General features: G+C 50.2%; 1 protein-coding gene across 3 annotated transcripts; it reads left to right on the forward strand.

Moving 5' to 3' along the window:
- The first annotated feature begins 1,067 nt into the window (after positions 1 to 1,067).
- On the forward strand, positions 1,068 to 12,748 carry DBNDD1 (dysbindin domain containing 1). Of its 3 annotated transcripts, none has more exons than XM_007531745.3 (4): positions 1,068 to 1,221; positions 10,610 to 10,756; positions 11,071 to 11,205; positions 11,838 to 12,748. In XM_007531745.3, exons 1-4 carry the CDS (start codon positions 1,191 to 1,193, stop codon positions 11,996 to 11,998), a joined length of 474 nt encoding a protein of 157 aa, XP_007531807.1. In that variant the 5' UTR covers positions 1,068 to 1,190; the 3' UTR covers positions 11,999 to 12,748. The 3 variants fall into 3 exon arrangements, with proteins under 3 accessions (XP_007531807.1, XP_060040945.1, XP_060040946.1); XM_060184962.1 differs by having other exon boundaries at positions 1,071 to 1,221; positions 10,613 to 10,756; XM_060184963.1 differs by lacking the exon at positions 1,068 to 1,221 and adding an exon at positions 1,562 to 1,759.
- The last annotated feature ends 3,181 nt before the right edge of the window (positions 12,749 to 15,929 follow it).

The following is a 15,929-nucleotide window of genomic DNA, read 5'->3' on the forward strand; positions in this document are numbered from 1 at the left end:
AAACGGTCCCTCAGATGCTTTTTCTTGGATTGTGTTGTGTCTGTGAAAATGCAAAATGCGAACAATTTGGATTTGTGTTCGGTATTCCAGTTCCCACTGTGGTCAGGCTAGCTACCCTCAGTGCTGAGTTTCTTCACAGGAAAATCATCCTCATAATGTAAGTGTGTGAAGTAATTAGAAATTGTGCACCGAGAGTTGGGCGGTAGCACAGCGGTTAAGTGCAGGTGGCGGCAAACGCTAGAAGAAGAAGAAGTGCAGGTGGCACGAAGCACAAAGATCGATGTAAGGACCCGGGTTCCAGCCCGGCTCCCCACCTGCAGGCGAGTCGCTTCATAGGCGATGAAACAGGTCTGCGGGTGTCTATCTTTCTCTCCCTCTCTCTGTCTTCCCCTCCTCTCTCCATTTCTCTCTGTCCTATCCAACAACGACATCAATAACAACAGCAACAATAATAACTACAACAATAATGAAAAACAACAAGGGCAACAAAAGGAAAGATGAATAAATATTTTTAATTTTTAATTAAAAAAAAAGAAATTGTGTACCAAGGGGACAGGGTTTGTGTGCAGGTGTAAAGCTGTAGACCCTGACTTCCTTCCTGGGGAGCCCCACAGCCCGCTCATCTCCTGTCTCCTCTGCCCAAGCCCTCCTCTAACCTCTTTAACCGCTCTTGCCTCCCCCTTATTCTCACATTCCTTCACAGCCTTAAGCACAATCTGCAGTCTGCGGTGTCCACTCCATTTTGCTCTCTCCTGCTCAGCCCTCCTGCGAAACTCTGGAACATAGCTGGTACCCCTGCAGAATCTGAGATGAGCAAAGGGAAACTGACGCAGCGGCGGGACGGGTGCGTGCTGGGACTAGGGGGCCGCGGACCAGCCCAGACTCCGCAGGGGAGGAGAGGGCAGGGGAGGGGAGCTTGGCGCCGGCAGGGGGCGCTCGCGGGGCGGGGCGGAGCCGCACCTGTGCTGCGGGCCAGGGAGGGGTTTGGGCCCCCCCCTCCTGCCCCCCAGCAGCTGCACCGCCCACCCCGCCCCGCGGGCTCCTCCCCGCCCCTCTGCCCCCCCCCCCCCCCCCCCCCGGCTGCGCCCCGATGCGCTGCGAGCCCAGCCTGGACCGAGCCGCCGCTGCCGCTGCAGGGGCGCCCGGGCTGGTGACGCCGCCGCCCGCGCTCCCCCAAACCCACCGGCCGAATGGAGGCCCTGGAGGGCGCTGGTCCGGGAGGTGAGTGCGCCTTTCCTGCAACCCGGGCCCGGCTAGATCCACTGTTCCGCCCCGCCCGGGGCCACGGAGACCCCAGCAGCCCCAGTCCCAGTTGCGCGGGGTGGAGAGGGGGTACATCGGGCCGGGGCTCCTCCGGGAACCGCCCCGCGCTGGGCGGGGGGCGCACAAACCGCGTCCCCGCCCCCTGTTCTCTGCGCTCTGGGGCCGCGGCTGCAGCGCAGGGTGCGCTCCTGGGTGGGTGGCCCAGAGTTGGATCCTGAGCCCCCTCCTGGCTGAGCCCAGGATACAGGGTCCAGGGTTTCGAGCAGGGGCGTGCCAGGTGGGAGCGGGGGTTCTGTGTCTGCTTTGTTTGCCCAGCCGCAACTCCCGAGGCGAGAGCCGGGAGGCCGAGCTCGGAATTCTGCAGGGCATCCGGCCCCAAGGGTCTTTGGGGGGGGGGGGGGAGTGGAGGTGCTCTGAGCACGGCTGGATTGCTCCAAAACCTGCAGAGATTGCCACCCTGGGTAAGGCCCAGCAGCGCACATATCTGGGACAGCAGGTACGCATGGAGGAGGGACCCTTCCTCGCAGCCCCAGTGAGCTGTCAGGGACACAGATCTTGGAGTCTGGCCCCAGATCGGGTGACCATGGTGTTGGGAGGAAAACTCGGAAAAAAACCCTTCTTAGAGCCCTTTCAGGAAAGGTTTGCGATGCTACTAATGCCATTGACCTAAGAACTTGGGTGCAAACTGAGGGGCTCCCCCGCTACTGCCTGGTCCCGGGTGCATGAAGGTTCCATCCTGGTGATGCACTGGCAGACCAGAGACCCGCTGGGCGGCCCCCTGCCACGCCACGGCCTCCTCTGGAGCCTTCAGCCTGGCTCGGGAAGGCGTCTGGAAGCAGTGCAACACCTCCACCACCACCAGCACCAGCACCACCAAGGCTGTGTCTGCATTCTGAGGCGGCAGGTGGCTGTCAGGGGGCCCTTGTCATCCTTCCGGCTAGCTCCACCAGACACACCCAGGGGCTATGGGGTGTGGGTTTTCTTTGTTTTATCCTTGTGGGAGGATCTAGCTTTCTTCATTGACAGCCTGGGGACCCCTAGGCTTCCTGTGGAGGCTTTGCTAGGATTTGAAGGGGAAGGCTTGGAGAGCAAGCGCTGGGTGTACAGAGCTTGTGAGATGAGGAAAGCAAAGGCCCCTTTGGACCTCCATGCCCACTTCCATCAGTAGAGAGGGCCCCTTTCATTCAGGGCTGTAGGAGGTGTGTGGCCAAGCCAAGGGAAGCCCTTTGGAGGGAAGCTGAAACCCCTCTTTTGGCCTGCCAGCTGAGTCTACACTCTTTCCGTGCAGATGAATGTTTATCACGGGTCTAAACCCTTTTCTGCCTGCACAGTGGACAGGTGACTTCCACTCTGTGGGGTCTCCTGAGGTCATACGTGGGTGGCTGTGATATTTGAAAACTTTATTTGGGAGTGGAAGCTCCCAAAACCAGGACATGAACAGTGCAGTGAGTCAAACACAAAAAAGGACCCAGATTGTGATTCCATTTCTATGAAATGTCCAGGACAAATGAATCCACAGGATATAGAAAGTAGATTAATAGGGAGTCAGGCGGTAGTGCAGCGGATTAAGTGCACTGGCATAAGGATCCCGGTTCAAGCCCCTGGCTCCCCACCTGCTGGGGAGTCACTTCATAGGCGGTGAAGCGGGTCTGCAGGTGTCTATCTTTCTCTCCCCTTCTCTGTCTTCCCCTCCTCTCTCCATTTCTCTCTGTCCTATCTAACAACAACGACATCAACAACAACAATAATAACTACAATAACAATAAAAAACCAAGGGAAAATAAATAAATAAATCTTTAAAAAGAAAGTAGATTAATAAAGCCCCCTGCCTCTTTCACCTCTGGACCGCCAAACCACCACCAATTTTCCTTCAGGAGTAAATGAAGCAAATCTGCATACATTTCTAAAATTATTTCCAAAAGATAAGGATATTTAAAGATTTGTTTATTTATTAGGAAGAGACAACAAGATCATCATTCTAGCTTATGCCATGCCATGGATCAAACTTGGGACCTCATGTGGAGGGTCCAGCATTTTATCCACTGTACTATGTCCTGGACTGCAAATAAGGTTTTTAAAGATTTGTCTATTTTATCAGAGAAAGAAACCAGAGCATCACTCAGATCTGGGCATTTTTGTCTTGTTTGTTTGGTTTTTGTTTTGTTTTACCAGAGCACTGTTCAGCTCTGGTTTATGGTGCTGCAGGGGATTGAAGCTGGGACTATGGAGCCCCAGGCACAAAAAGTTCTTTACATAACCATTGTGCTATCTATCCCCCACCCTCAGATCTGGTATACTGAGCACCAAGGATCAAAGCCTGGTTCTCTGTGCTTACAAGGAGTGGGCTCTACCTGCTGAGCCATCTCCCCAGTCCTGAAGGATTTTACAGATTATGATTAAAATGTAACTTTTGTACCTAAAAAATCAATAATAATTTCTTTTTTGTTGTTTTTTTATTTTTCTTTTCCAATAATAATTTCTTAAAACCAGAGTGTGCAGACATGGGAGTGGGAACTGAGTGAATTTTTGGAAGGTTCCAACTGGTACCTTTTGAAAACCAGGATTCTAGCTTCCTCTTACTCCTAATTTTGTCCAACTTGCCACAGAGGGACCAACCATCCTTGAAGTGCTCAGGGGAGGGGTACTCTCTCCTTCCTGCCACCATTTGGTTTTCTTATCCATTCATCTACTCAGTGTTGCTTCATTGGGATGTAGGTGTGTGCAGAGTGCCTCCTTGGTGCTCAAGGCAGGGCCCTGGGCACACAGCAGAGAACTTGAGATTTGGGCCAAGCTCTCAGCACAAATGTGATGGAAAATAGGTCAACAGAATAGCACAAGGTAACCCTATCACAACCACTCCTATCAGTAATCAGCCCTAAGGGGCAGGACTGGGCACCTTGAGGTGCCTCAGCTCAAGGAGGTGTTGCTCCCATGGTCAGGGAGTGCATTCTATACTATAAGGACATCTGCTTGCCTCTGCCCTGGCCCTAGGGACTCACCCCTAGGGCACCTCTAGAGTTGCTGAGCCAACCCTTTCCTATGTGGGGCACCACTGCTCTGGCACTTAAGAGGATAGTAACTCTTAGTAGTCCAGGAGGTGGCACAGTGCACTGGATTCTCAAGCATGAGGTCCTGAGTTCAGTCCCTGGCAGCACATTTACCAGAGTGATGTCTGGTTCTTTCTCTCTCTCCTCCTATGTTTCTAATTAATAAATTAATAGAATCTTAAAAAAAAAAAAAAGTATAGTAACTCTTTTTTTTTCTTTTTATTTATTTATTTTTTTATAGGGTAGGAGGGGTACAACTCCACACAATTCCCACCGCCCAATCTCCATATCCCACCCCCTCCCCCGATAGCTTTCCCATTCTCTATCCCTCTGGAAGCATGGACCCAGGGTCATTGTGGGTTGCAGAAGGTAGAAGGTCTGGCTTCTGTAATTGCTTCCCCGCTGAACATGGGCGTTGACTGGTCGGTCCATACTCCCAGTCTGCCTCTCTCTTTCCCTAGTAGGGTGGGTCTCTGGGGAAGCTGAGCTCCAGGACATATTGGTGGTGTCTTCAATCCAGGGAAGTCTGGCCGGCATCCTGATGACACCTGGAACCTGGTGACTGAAAAGAGAGTTAACATACATACATTAGGGAGGTACTCACTGCAAACTCTAGTGTACTTCTGCTTTCTTACTTTGGTGCCATACTCCAAACTCAGTCAATTTCTGCTTTGCGTTTCTACTTCTTCTTTTTTTTTTTTACATGCATAACATTCCCCAGATTCCCATTTAACAATACATTTAACAATAAGTAACTCTTATTCATGAGAAGTTGTCCCTTCTTTTTCCAAGGGTTTGTTAATTGGGGACTGAACCATATACAAAGACCTGAGTTCAAACCCCTCGTTCCTACCTGCAGGGTGGGGGAAATTATCATAAACAGTGAAGCAGGCCTGCATGTGTCTTTGTTTCTCCTCTGTCTTCCCTCTCAATTTCTCTCTATCCTATCAAATAAAATAGAAAGGAATATATATATATATATATATATATATATATATATATATATAGCCACTGGAGCAGCGGATCACAGTGCCCTCACTAAACCCCAGCAATAATCCTGGGGTTAAAGGTTCCCATGCCTATAGGTTCTTGGGGCAAGTTCCAGCCTCTGAATCTGGTGTCTGGTACATAGTGGTTACACAGCTCATATTAGTGCATTCCATAAGTCCCCCTGGCCTTACCCTTAATGACAGCTAGAATCAACCTCTGTTTCCATTGAGATTTTTTAAAATGTGTTTTCCTTTTTTTTTTCTTTCTCTTTCATTGGATAGGGCAGAGAAATTGAGGGGGGGGGTGATAGAGGGGGAAAGAGACAGAGAGACAGACACCTGCAGTGCTTGCTTTACCACTCATGAAGCATTCTCCCTGCAGGCAAGAAGCAGAGGCTCAAACCTGGGTCTTTGCATATAGTAACGTGCCCGCTTAACTGGGTGCAGCACCACCCAACTCCCTAAAAATTTATTCTCATTGAGAAAGAGAAATGAGCACTAGTCTATCTTATGTGGTACCAGAGATGAAACCCAGGGCCTCATGTGTGCCTGCAAAACACTTCTACTGAGCTGCCTCACCAGCCCCTCCACTAAGGACTTTTTGAAATTGAACTCTAGGGACTGGGAGATAACTCACCAAGTAGAGTGTGTACCTTACCATGCACAAGGTTCTGGGTTCAAACCTTGACATCACATTGGAGCACTAGGACAGCACCAGGATGGTGGAGTGGTGCTATAATTTCTCCTTTTCCTCTTTCCTTCTGTCCACTCTCTTCCTCTCCCCTTCTTCTTTCTCCCTAAAACAGAGAAATTAAAAACCAAACTGAGGAGGCTGCTCAGAGGTGGCATCATGCAGGAGAACCTGGGTTCATACACTGGACACACACACTCACACCTGAACTATAAAAAATCTGAGCCGTAATTCATGTGTCATAAAATCCATTCATTTAAAGTATGTAATTCAGTGCCTTTAGTATATTCACAGAGTTCACAGCCATCATCATGACTTAATTTTCACATAGTTTTATCACGTCTAAAAGAAACCCTGCATCCATGAACGTTCATTCTTGCTCCACACACTCCTATTGCTGACAACAATCACTCTTTACTTTTCCTTTTTTTTTTTTTAACTATTAGTGATTTATAATATTAGAAAATTACAGGGGTATAATTCTATAGCACAAACACCACCCAAGTTCCATCAGTCTATTTTCTGTGTCTTTTCTAATTTGCTTTTCTACACCGGATGAGTTTGTCTGTTCTGGATATTTCATAATGTGGGACCTTTGATGTCTGACTTCTTGCCCAGATCATGTTTTCAAGGTTTACTACCTACATTGTGATATGTCAGAACTCTATTCCTTTTTTTTTTTTTTAATCCCCAGAGCATTGCTTAGCTTTGGCTTATAGGTGTACAAGGGATTGAACCTGAGACTTTGCAGCCTTGAAGTTTCTTTACACAGCTATTATGCTATTGCCCCCACCCCATCCCTTTTTATGGCAGAGTAGTACTGCACTGTGTGGAGGGGCCACATTTTGTTTACTCACTACTCATACAGGGGTATCTAATTTTGATGCCACTTTTGACCACAGTGAACATTTATGTGCAAGTGTTTCTTCAACCATGTGCTTTCATCTCTCTCAGGTATAAGCACAGAACTGGAATTGTTGTCCTGCACTGACTAATCATTGGAGAAATGGCTAGGTTTCCGGTGGCTTCACCACTTTATATGCTAAAATAAACCCTGCCCTCCCTGGGACCTGAGGACTGTGCTTGTCCCTGACCTCTGCCCTGGCATTTTGGCTGCTAACCTTCCATTTCCATTATATTCTCTCAGTTGGAAGTTGCATTATCTTCTTTTAATTTTTTTATTATCTTTATATGATAGAGACAGCCAGAAATCAAGAGGAAGGGGAATATAGAGAGGATGAGAGACAGAGACACCTGCAACATTGCTTCACCATTTGTGAAGCTTTCCTCCAGCAGGTGGGAACTGGCTGCTTAAACCTGGGTCCTTGCTCATTGTAACATATGCAATCAACCAGGTGCACCAGCACCTGGCTCCTTGCAAAATCTTCTTTATCCTCCCCTAAAACTTTGACACAGGCCAGGCTGCCAAGATTTGCAGAATAAAGTCCAGAAGCTATTGCCAAAGAGGAATGCAAAAAAAGAAATGAAAAGCTAGACACTTGGGAACATCAAAAGGTTCAGGGGTACTTGACTCTGACACCATTCACTGCAGTGCTTTGCTATTTTGAGGATGTTGAAATCTGATAAAATGTGAGGTGCGGTGGTGGCTCACAGTTGAATGCACTTGTGACCTTGCACAAAGAACTCCTTTTGAGCCTCCACTCCATAGCTACAGGGGACGCTTCATAAGCAGTGAAGCAGGTCTGCAGGTGTCTCTTTCTCCCTCCCTCCTCTCTCAATTTCTCTCTGTCCTAACCAGTAAAAAAAGTGGGGGGAAGAAAATTGATAAAACGTATTCTCACAGTCAATACAATAGGCAACTGTGTCTGTGGGGACTAGTGGTCTGTCCCAGAGCCCTAGATACCCAGATCTTCAAGAGGGCATGAATCTACCAATCCTCCCCCTTGGGAAAAAGTGGAAGACATGTTTGACCAAGGGCCTGCTTATACTCTCTTAACTTTCTCTCCATCCTTCTCAGAATCTGTGAAATTATATTTATTATTATTATTATTATTGTTGCCATCAGGGTTATTGCTGGGGTTTGGTGCCTGCACAAATCTACTGCTCCCTCCCCCCTTTTTTTCTTTTTGACAGAGAAATAGAGGGAAGGGAGGGACAGAGGAAGAAAGGGAGACACTTGTAGCACTGCTTCACTGCTCATGAAGCTTCCTCTCTGCCAGTAGGGAATAGAAACTTGAACCAGGGTCCTTGGGCATGTTAACATGTGCACTCTGCCATGTAGGCCAGTGTCCAGCCCAGAACCAGTGAACTTCTGCCCTCCCACTTGGAGCCCAACACAAAAATGTGGATGCCACTGTACTACTTAACTTCAGACCCTCTGCGGCTTCTCCTAGCTGCAATCACCTTCATGAAGGACACCCTGCTATTCCACCCACCTCTCCACCTCACCAACCCCACCACTCCTCAGGTGAAGGCCGTGCTTCCCTGGGACCTCCACTGCTACTGTCTTATGCAGGGAGCACACTTCTCTCACCACCTTCAGACCCCTCTCCAAATGGGAGCATAACTCCTCACAGCTCCCCAACGCTGCCTACCCTCAGAAGATGCAGTATTCCATTTTGTTCATGCCCTGTCCTCAGTGCAAAGTGAGAGCTCAGGAAATCTCTGTTGAATGGGTGGATGAGTGGGTGGGTGGGTGGATGGATGGATGGATTGATGGGCTAGGTGCTTTCTTGTTTAAATGAGACCTTGCCCTCCAGGATAGGTGGGGGTGAGTGGGGATGCCTCTTTCAGATTCCACTTCCAGGTCAGGGCCCACATGTCACACACCAGCTTCCTAGTGATTTAGGGCCATGGGATCAAGGGTCTCCTCCTGTGATGACCCTTGCACCAGCCCCATGCTGTCACTGGAGACAGAAGCTAACAGCTGGTGGCTGGGAGATCTTGGACTTCATAAGCTGCGGTACTGTGCTCCTGGGGCTGCTGAACCCATTTCCCCATCATCCCTCCCTCGTAGCTGGTGTGACTGCCAGCACAGTGCTCACTTCATCCTGAACCCCTGCCCCATTGGCTCAGACAGAGACTTCCAGCCAGGAGGGTGAATGCTGAAGGTCACTGGTGAATGCTTATTAGATTTGTGGCTATGGCTACACACACGGGAAGGGAGAGGTGTGGGCTTGTTGTGTGTTGTCTCCCTTTAAGGAAGCAAAATATTCCCTCCAGTGCTTGGTGCAGCCTGGACAGGAGTCACCAGTGGCCCTGAGGTCCCCTCATTCCAGCTCAGGGCAGGTTCCAGTTGCATCTCCTGTGCCCTCTGGGCAGAACAGTGTCCTTACTGGGCTGGTGAGGACACCGGTGGGTGTAACTCAACCCTCCACGAGTACTCAAAAGCCATGCTCCAAATGCAGCAGAGGTGGAAACCAGATCCCCAGCCCCCTGCCAGTCTGACTAGCCTGCAGTGACACAGGGCCACCTTCCTTCAGCTGTACTCCCTCCACGGAGGCTGAGTGAACCCCTGTCATTGTCTGAGTCAGCCAGGGATGAATAAGGGAGCTCAAGACACCCCCTTCCCCTTCAGCTTCAGACCCCAGTCCTACCAAGTCTTCAGACGCCAGGAGGACCCACAGCTGTTAGTGCTGGGCCTGCGGGCGCCACGCTCAAGGCAGCTGCAGGGCCCACACCTGTTCAGCCCTCACCCTGGAGATTGACCATCCCAGGCGCCCAGATAGCATTCTCATTTAGGCTTGTAGCAGAAAGCTGGGTGGAGTGGCAGGGGGGTTGGGGAGGCCTCCCAGATGAGGCAGTTGTGGGGACACAGAGCCAAGGGATCCAGTTGCCTCAAAGGATGCTCTGGCTACACTTGGGGTAGCTGTGGTAGCTCTGGGACTCCTGGGGGTGGGTGCCAGGTGAGCAGAGGACAAGGCCCTTCCAGCCCTTCTACAGAGCAGTGGCACTGTCTTTGAGTCTCCACCAAACAGCACCCCATAGGGCCTCCCACTCTCATCTGACAAAAGAGCAGTGTTACTTTTCAAAACTGTACAGAAACCCTGGAACATTCCCCAGTCATGAGGTGTGGCTTGGTGGCAAGAGGGACCTATTCTCCCTGTGATGTAACTTTTACAGAAGATGTGCTATTTTGGATTTGGATATAACATAGGGTTTTAAAGCAGTCAGACCCCAGAGGACAGCAGTGTGTGTGTGTGTGTGTGTGTGTGGGGGGGGTATTCTGGATTCAAGGGAAGCAAAGGAAGAGGAAATGCATGAGACAAAAGCAGAGACAGCTGACTGAGCACTGGGACTCTACACCCAGGAGCCCCAGTGCTCAGTCAGCTGTCTCTGCTTTGGGCCTAGAGATCATGCATTTCCTCTTCATTTGCTTCCCTATCTCTTTCAGAGGCTCCTTTTTCCTCAGTAAGGAGACAACACACATGCCCCCCCCCCCCACCTTTCCAAGTAGCCACCTCCTCAGAGAAGCTCTACACCCCACCTGGGATCCTGTCCCTCTCAACCATTCCCCCTACCCCACCCCCAGCCCTGGTACCAGCACAGAGTTTCAGAGGAGCTTCACTGAACCAAGTTCAAATCCTCTTGCCCATGTTCCGGTGGACTATGCCCTGTCCCCTTAGGTGGGCCCTCGTCCCACCCTGTCTTTGTTGCAGAAGTAGTTAAAGAAGTCACAGTGCCACAGGCTGTCCTGGGAACCCCAGCCCATGGGTCAGAGGACAACTGCAACTCGCCCGTGACCGAGGAGGAAGGGAGCATTCCCATCCCAGCACCAGGGCTCCTGCAGGTTACGGAGAGGAGACGTAAGTGTGACTGAGCTGCCCAGCCCCTGTATGGGTCCCCTGAGACCCTAGGAGCAATGACTCTGGGGTTGGGAGGTACGGGAGCAGGGGCGGTCATTCTCTTACAGCTTTGTTTCTCTAGACCTTGCTTGGCCACCTGTGAAATGGGGGACCCAGGGACCTTTATTGGTCAGTGTGGACTGCAGACTTGGGGGTCTGCCCTAGCATGGTCAACCACACCATGCCTTATCCAGAGCTGGGGTTCTCCCCTGGGCCAAGTACAAGTGGGGTTCCCTTGGGGAGGGGCTGAGTTGATGCAAGCCCCCCTCCTGCAGAGCCCCTGAGCAGTGTCTCCTCCCTGGAGGTGCACTTTGACCTCCTGGACCTCACTGAGCTGACAGACATGTCCGACCAGGAGCTGGCAGAGGTCTTTGCTGACTCAGATGACGACACTAGTGAGTCACCAGCAGGTAAGCATGACAGGCATGGGGTAGGGCATACACCAAACACCGCTCCCCACAAACCCCTATGCTTAAAAAATCAGTTCATCTGATGGGAAAGTATTTGCACTCCTTTACTATTTCATACATCATTTCTGTATTTTTATGGAAGGGCTGTACCTCCTATTATAGCCCCCCTTCCTCAGTTTCACTTTTGACACCAGCAACAGGTCAGAATCCCAGTGGGTTCTAAGTCCTAAGTGGGCGTACACTTAGACAAGAGGTAGGCCAGGCACAGAAGCTGGGGTTGGGTGGTGGGTTAGGAAATGCTCACTCATCAGCCTGGTCCCTCTACTCCTCACCCCCTGCTTAGCCTAGATTTTGGTTTCTCATCTATGGAAGTATTGTCATTGGCCTAAGACCCCAGAAGCAAGGTGGCCTGTGGGATATGGGTCCCATCTCATGCAGGCAGACCTGGGGCCTAGGTACAGGGATCTGGAGGGGGGCATCAGCAAAGCCCCTGGCCAGGCTAACTCAAGACCATGCACCCATATCCAACAATGGCCCAGCATCCCCATTTCCTAAGAACACAGGGAAGTTCTAGTTCAGTATCCATAGGAGCTCCTAGGGCCCCAGATCTGACCCCATCCCATGTCTGTTAGGCCTGCACCCGCTGCCCCGGGCGGGCTGTCTGCGCTCCCCATCCTGGACACGTACCAGGGCCGAGCAGAACCGGGAGAAACAGGCCCTCGGCGATCCGGAACGGCAGCCAGTGATTGTAGACACTTTTCTCACTGTGGAGAGACCCAAGGAGGAGGACTAGGCCAGAGGTCCCTGGACATCAGTGAGCAAATCCAGACTATTGTGGCTCCATGGATACTCTGCCCACCCCAGCGGCTCTGCATCAGGGTCTTGGGGACCCCAACATAAGCACAGCCCAGCAGCCTTATGTCCAGCTGCTTCCTGGGCCCTGGATCAGGGACAATATCCAGGGATGGTGGGAGTGGTCTGAGCCTTCTGTCTGATGGACTGGTGCTGTCATCAAGTTCCTGAATAAGCACAGGATGATGGGCCTGAGCCACCCTACAAACCAGTGGCCATGCTGAGCTTTAGCCCATAGTATGCTCTGCTGTCCAGCCAAGAACATGGGTGGGGTCAGTCTTGAAAATTGCCACCTTGATTTCAATTCTGTCCCCTTCCTGCTACTAAGGGGAAGGGTCAGCAGGAGGCCTTAAGAGCCTGCTTATCCTGGTCCTTTTAAAAGCTAGATGGCCCTCCTGGCTCGCAACTTCTAGTGTGACTCAGCCTACTGGGCAAAGGAGATTGTCCCACCTCACCTGTGACACAGCCACTTAGCCTGTGTCCCCAGTGGTTTCCTGGCCTGGGATGGAGCAGTCTGAGGGGGCTGGGAGGCCTGAGAGGACCTTGACAGTCCTCAGTTCAGGGCCACCAAACTCTGCTACCCCCAATGCTGCTTTTGATGTGCTATGGAACAAAACAGGCTTCTGCTCTGACAGCAAGTAGGACAATTTTTGAAATAAAAGGATAAGCTTGCTTTCTGTTCCCAAACGCACCCGCCCTGAGCCATTCCTACTGAAATGTTTCTGGGGTAGGGAAATTGGACTCTTCTGGGGAAAAAAAAAATCTCGGCAATGTAGAAGCTGTGCTTTGTACTGGGACCTGGGGGGCAGTGGGAGCATGGCAGAATTAACAGCACTATCTTTTACACACACACATGGAGCAACAGATACAAGAAGGCAATCGTGTATCCAACACAGGACTCTCCCTCCCCTATTTCCATTCTTCCTGCTGCAGCTTCTTGGAGCTTTTACCCCACTGCAAAGCCAAGGAGCAGTCTCTTCTATCTGGCACAAGTTCTGGGGTGCATGCTGGGGGGTGGGAGTGACAGGCCAGATACTTTTGTCTTTCTCCAACTAAAGTCACTGGGGGGCTCTGCCAGCCACACTCACGCTGCTTATTTGGGTCACATCTCAGGGATGAATGTCCTGATTTCTTGTCCCTAAGCAGTTACAGGCATTACCAGGAAGTGATGTTCTGTGCTCAAGCAAGCCCTGGCCATCCCTGGAGTCTTCTCAGCCCAGGGCAGGCTCTCCAGGACTACTCACCCTAATCACCCATAAAACAAGGAGCCCAGGGTGCCAGGTGGTCCCCCATACTAGGCTCTGAGGAAGGAAGCCTGGGACTATCAGCCTGGTCTGTGAGTTCACAGACATGCACATGGTAGTTACCCCAATAGTGTAAGGGGTGAGAAACTGAGGACTTAGGGTGCTGTTACCTAAGGTAGGAGATGACCAGGTGTAGAAGGGAACATGGGAGGGGATGCACCCAATGGCAGGTACTCAGAGGCCCAGGTCAAAATGTTTGCCAGTCTCAGGAGAGGCAATTAACCCCAGGTGCTCATCATTATAGGGCCTTTCAAGAGGGGTACCCCCATATCCATTTGAGGGAGCAAAGAAGGAAGGATTCTAAATTGCTGGGTTTGGTAGAGACTCTGAAATATGGTAAAAAGCTGGTTATGGGGGGTAGGTGGTTGCACAGTAGGTTAAGCACTCATGGTGCAAAGCTCAAGGACTGGTGTAAGGACCCAGGTTCAACCCCCCCCCCCCCACTCCCCACCTGACCTGCAGGGAAGGTCGCTACACAAGCGATGAACCAGATTAGCAGGTGTCTATCTTTCTCTCCCCGTCTTCCTGTCCTCTCTCGATTTCTCTGTCCTATCCAACAACAACAACAAAACACAAGAGCAGCAGCAGTAACAATGATAAACAAGGGCAACAAAAGGTTTGAAAAAATAGCCTCCAAGAGCAGTGAATTCGAGCCCCAGCAATAACCCTGAGGGCAAAAAAAAAAGTTGGTTATGCAGACTCTCATGCCTAAGGCTTCGAGGTCCCAGGTTCAATCACCTGCACCACTGTTAGCCAGAGCTGAGCAAGCGCTCTGATTAAAAACAAAATTCAACCATGAATATTACAAACTGAAAGTTGCTTGTCAATTTGCAAATTCTTTTTTTTTTTTTTTTTACCAGAGCACTGATCAGCTCTGGCTTTTTTGGTGGTGCAGGGGAACTGAATCTGGGACTTCAGAGCCTCAGGCACGAGTCTCTTTGCATAACCATTATGTTATCTACCCCCCCACCCCCACAAATTCTTTTTTGTTTGTTTTAATTGGATAAAGAGAAATTGAGAGGGGTGGGGAAGATAGGGAGAAAGAGAGACCAGCAAAACTGCTTCACAACTTGTGAAGCCACCCCCCTGCAGGCAGGGAGTCAGGGCTTGAACCAGGATCTTTGTGCCAGTCCTTGTGCTTCCTACTATGTACACTTAGCCCATGTGCTGTCTGGCCTCCTAGTTGCAAATTCTTTACAGGCCAGAGTGCTCACTGGTTAGTGTGTGTACCTGGCCCAGGTTCAAACTCCACATGAGAGGTGCTATGGTACCAGAGAAAGCCCTGATGCTGTTTTACCTGTCTCCTGTCTCCTCTCAATGAAAAAGTGGCTGGGGACTTTGCAAAAGGAGAAAAGGAAACCCAAGTTGTTCATTTTTTAAGAATCCTTTATTTTGTTGCAGTGCTGGGGGTTTGTGCAGGTGTGATTCTACAGCTCCAACGCTGAAGTTTTTGCTCCATTTCAGAAAGAGAGACAGGAAGTGAGACAAAGGGACATCAAGTGGTGCTTCGCCATCCATGGAGCTTCCCCTGGTGCTGTCCACAGTACTCTCAAGTGGTCCTGAGGCTTAAACTCAGGTTCTCACACATGGTAAAATGTGTGCTCCACTAGATGTGCCTAGTCACCAACATATAAATTCTATTTAAAGCAAACACAGCATATGATTTTTTTAAAAATATTTTTAAAATTTATTTCGGATAGAGGGAGAAACTGAGAGGGGAATGAAGGGAGAGACACCTACAGCACTGTTTTCACCTCGTGAAGTTTCCCCCTATAGGTGGGGACCAGGGCCTAGAACCAAGGTCCTTATGCATCTGATGTGTGCCTTTAATCAGGTGCACCACTGCCACTGCCCTCCCTCCGCTCCCACAGCAAATGATTTTGAGGTTTTTTTGTTTGTTTGTTTGTTTGACTGAGAACCAAAGCATCACTCTGGCAAATGAGTGCCAGAATCAAACTATGTCATTTCCGTGGTGGCACATTTTGGAAAATTTAAGACCAGAGCTGGGGAGATAGCATAACGGTTATGCAAAAAAACTCTCATGCCTGAGGCTCTGAGGTACCAGGTTGAATTCCCAGTACCACCATAAGCCAGAGCCGAGTAGTGCACAGGTATCTCTCTCATTAAATAATTAAATAAAACAAACAAACAAAATGTATGTGTGTGTATACACACATACATATATAAAATATATGTTTGTTTGTTTTTTTCCTCCTCCAGGGTTATTGCTGGGCTCGGTGCCTGCACCATGAATCCACTGCTCCTGGAGGCCTTTTTTTCCCCCCCTTTTGTTGCCCTTGTTGTAGCTTCGTTGTGGTTATTATTATTGCCCTTGTTGACGCAATTCGTTGTTGGATAGGATAGAGAGAAATGGAGAGAGGAGGGGAAGACAGAGAAGGGGAGAGAAAGATAGACACCTGCATACCTGCTTCACCACGCCTGTGAAGCGACTCCCCTGCAGGTGGGGAGCCGGGGGCTTGAACCAGGATCCTTACGCTGGTCTCTGCGCTTTGCGCCACATGTGCTTAACCCACTGCGCCACCGCCCGACCCCCAAAATATATGGTTT

This window comes from Erinaceus europaeus, chromosome 2 (genome assembly GCF_950295315.1).
Source record: "Erinaceus europaeus chromosome 2, mEriEur2.1, whole genome shotgun sequence".
Lineage (NCBI taxonomy): Eukaryota > Metazoa > Chordata > Mammalia > Eulipotyphla > Erinaceidae > Erinaceus > Erinaceus europaeus.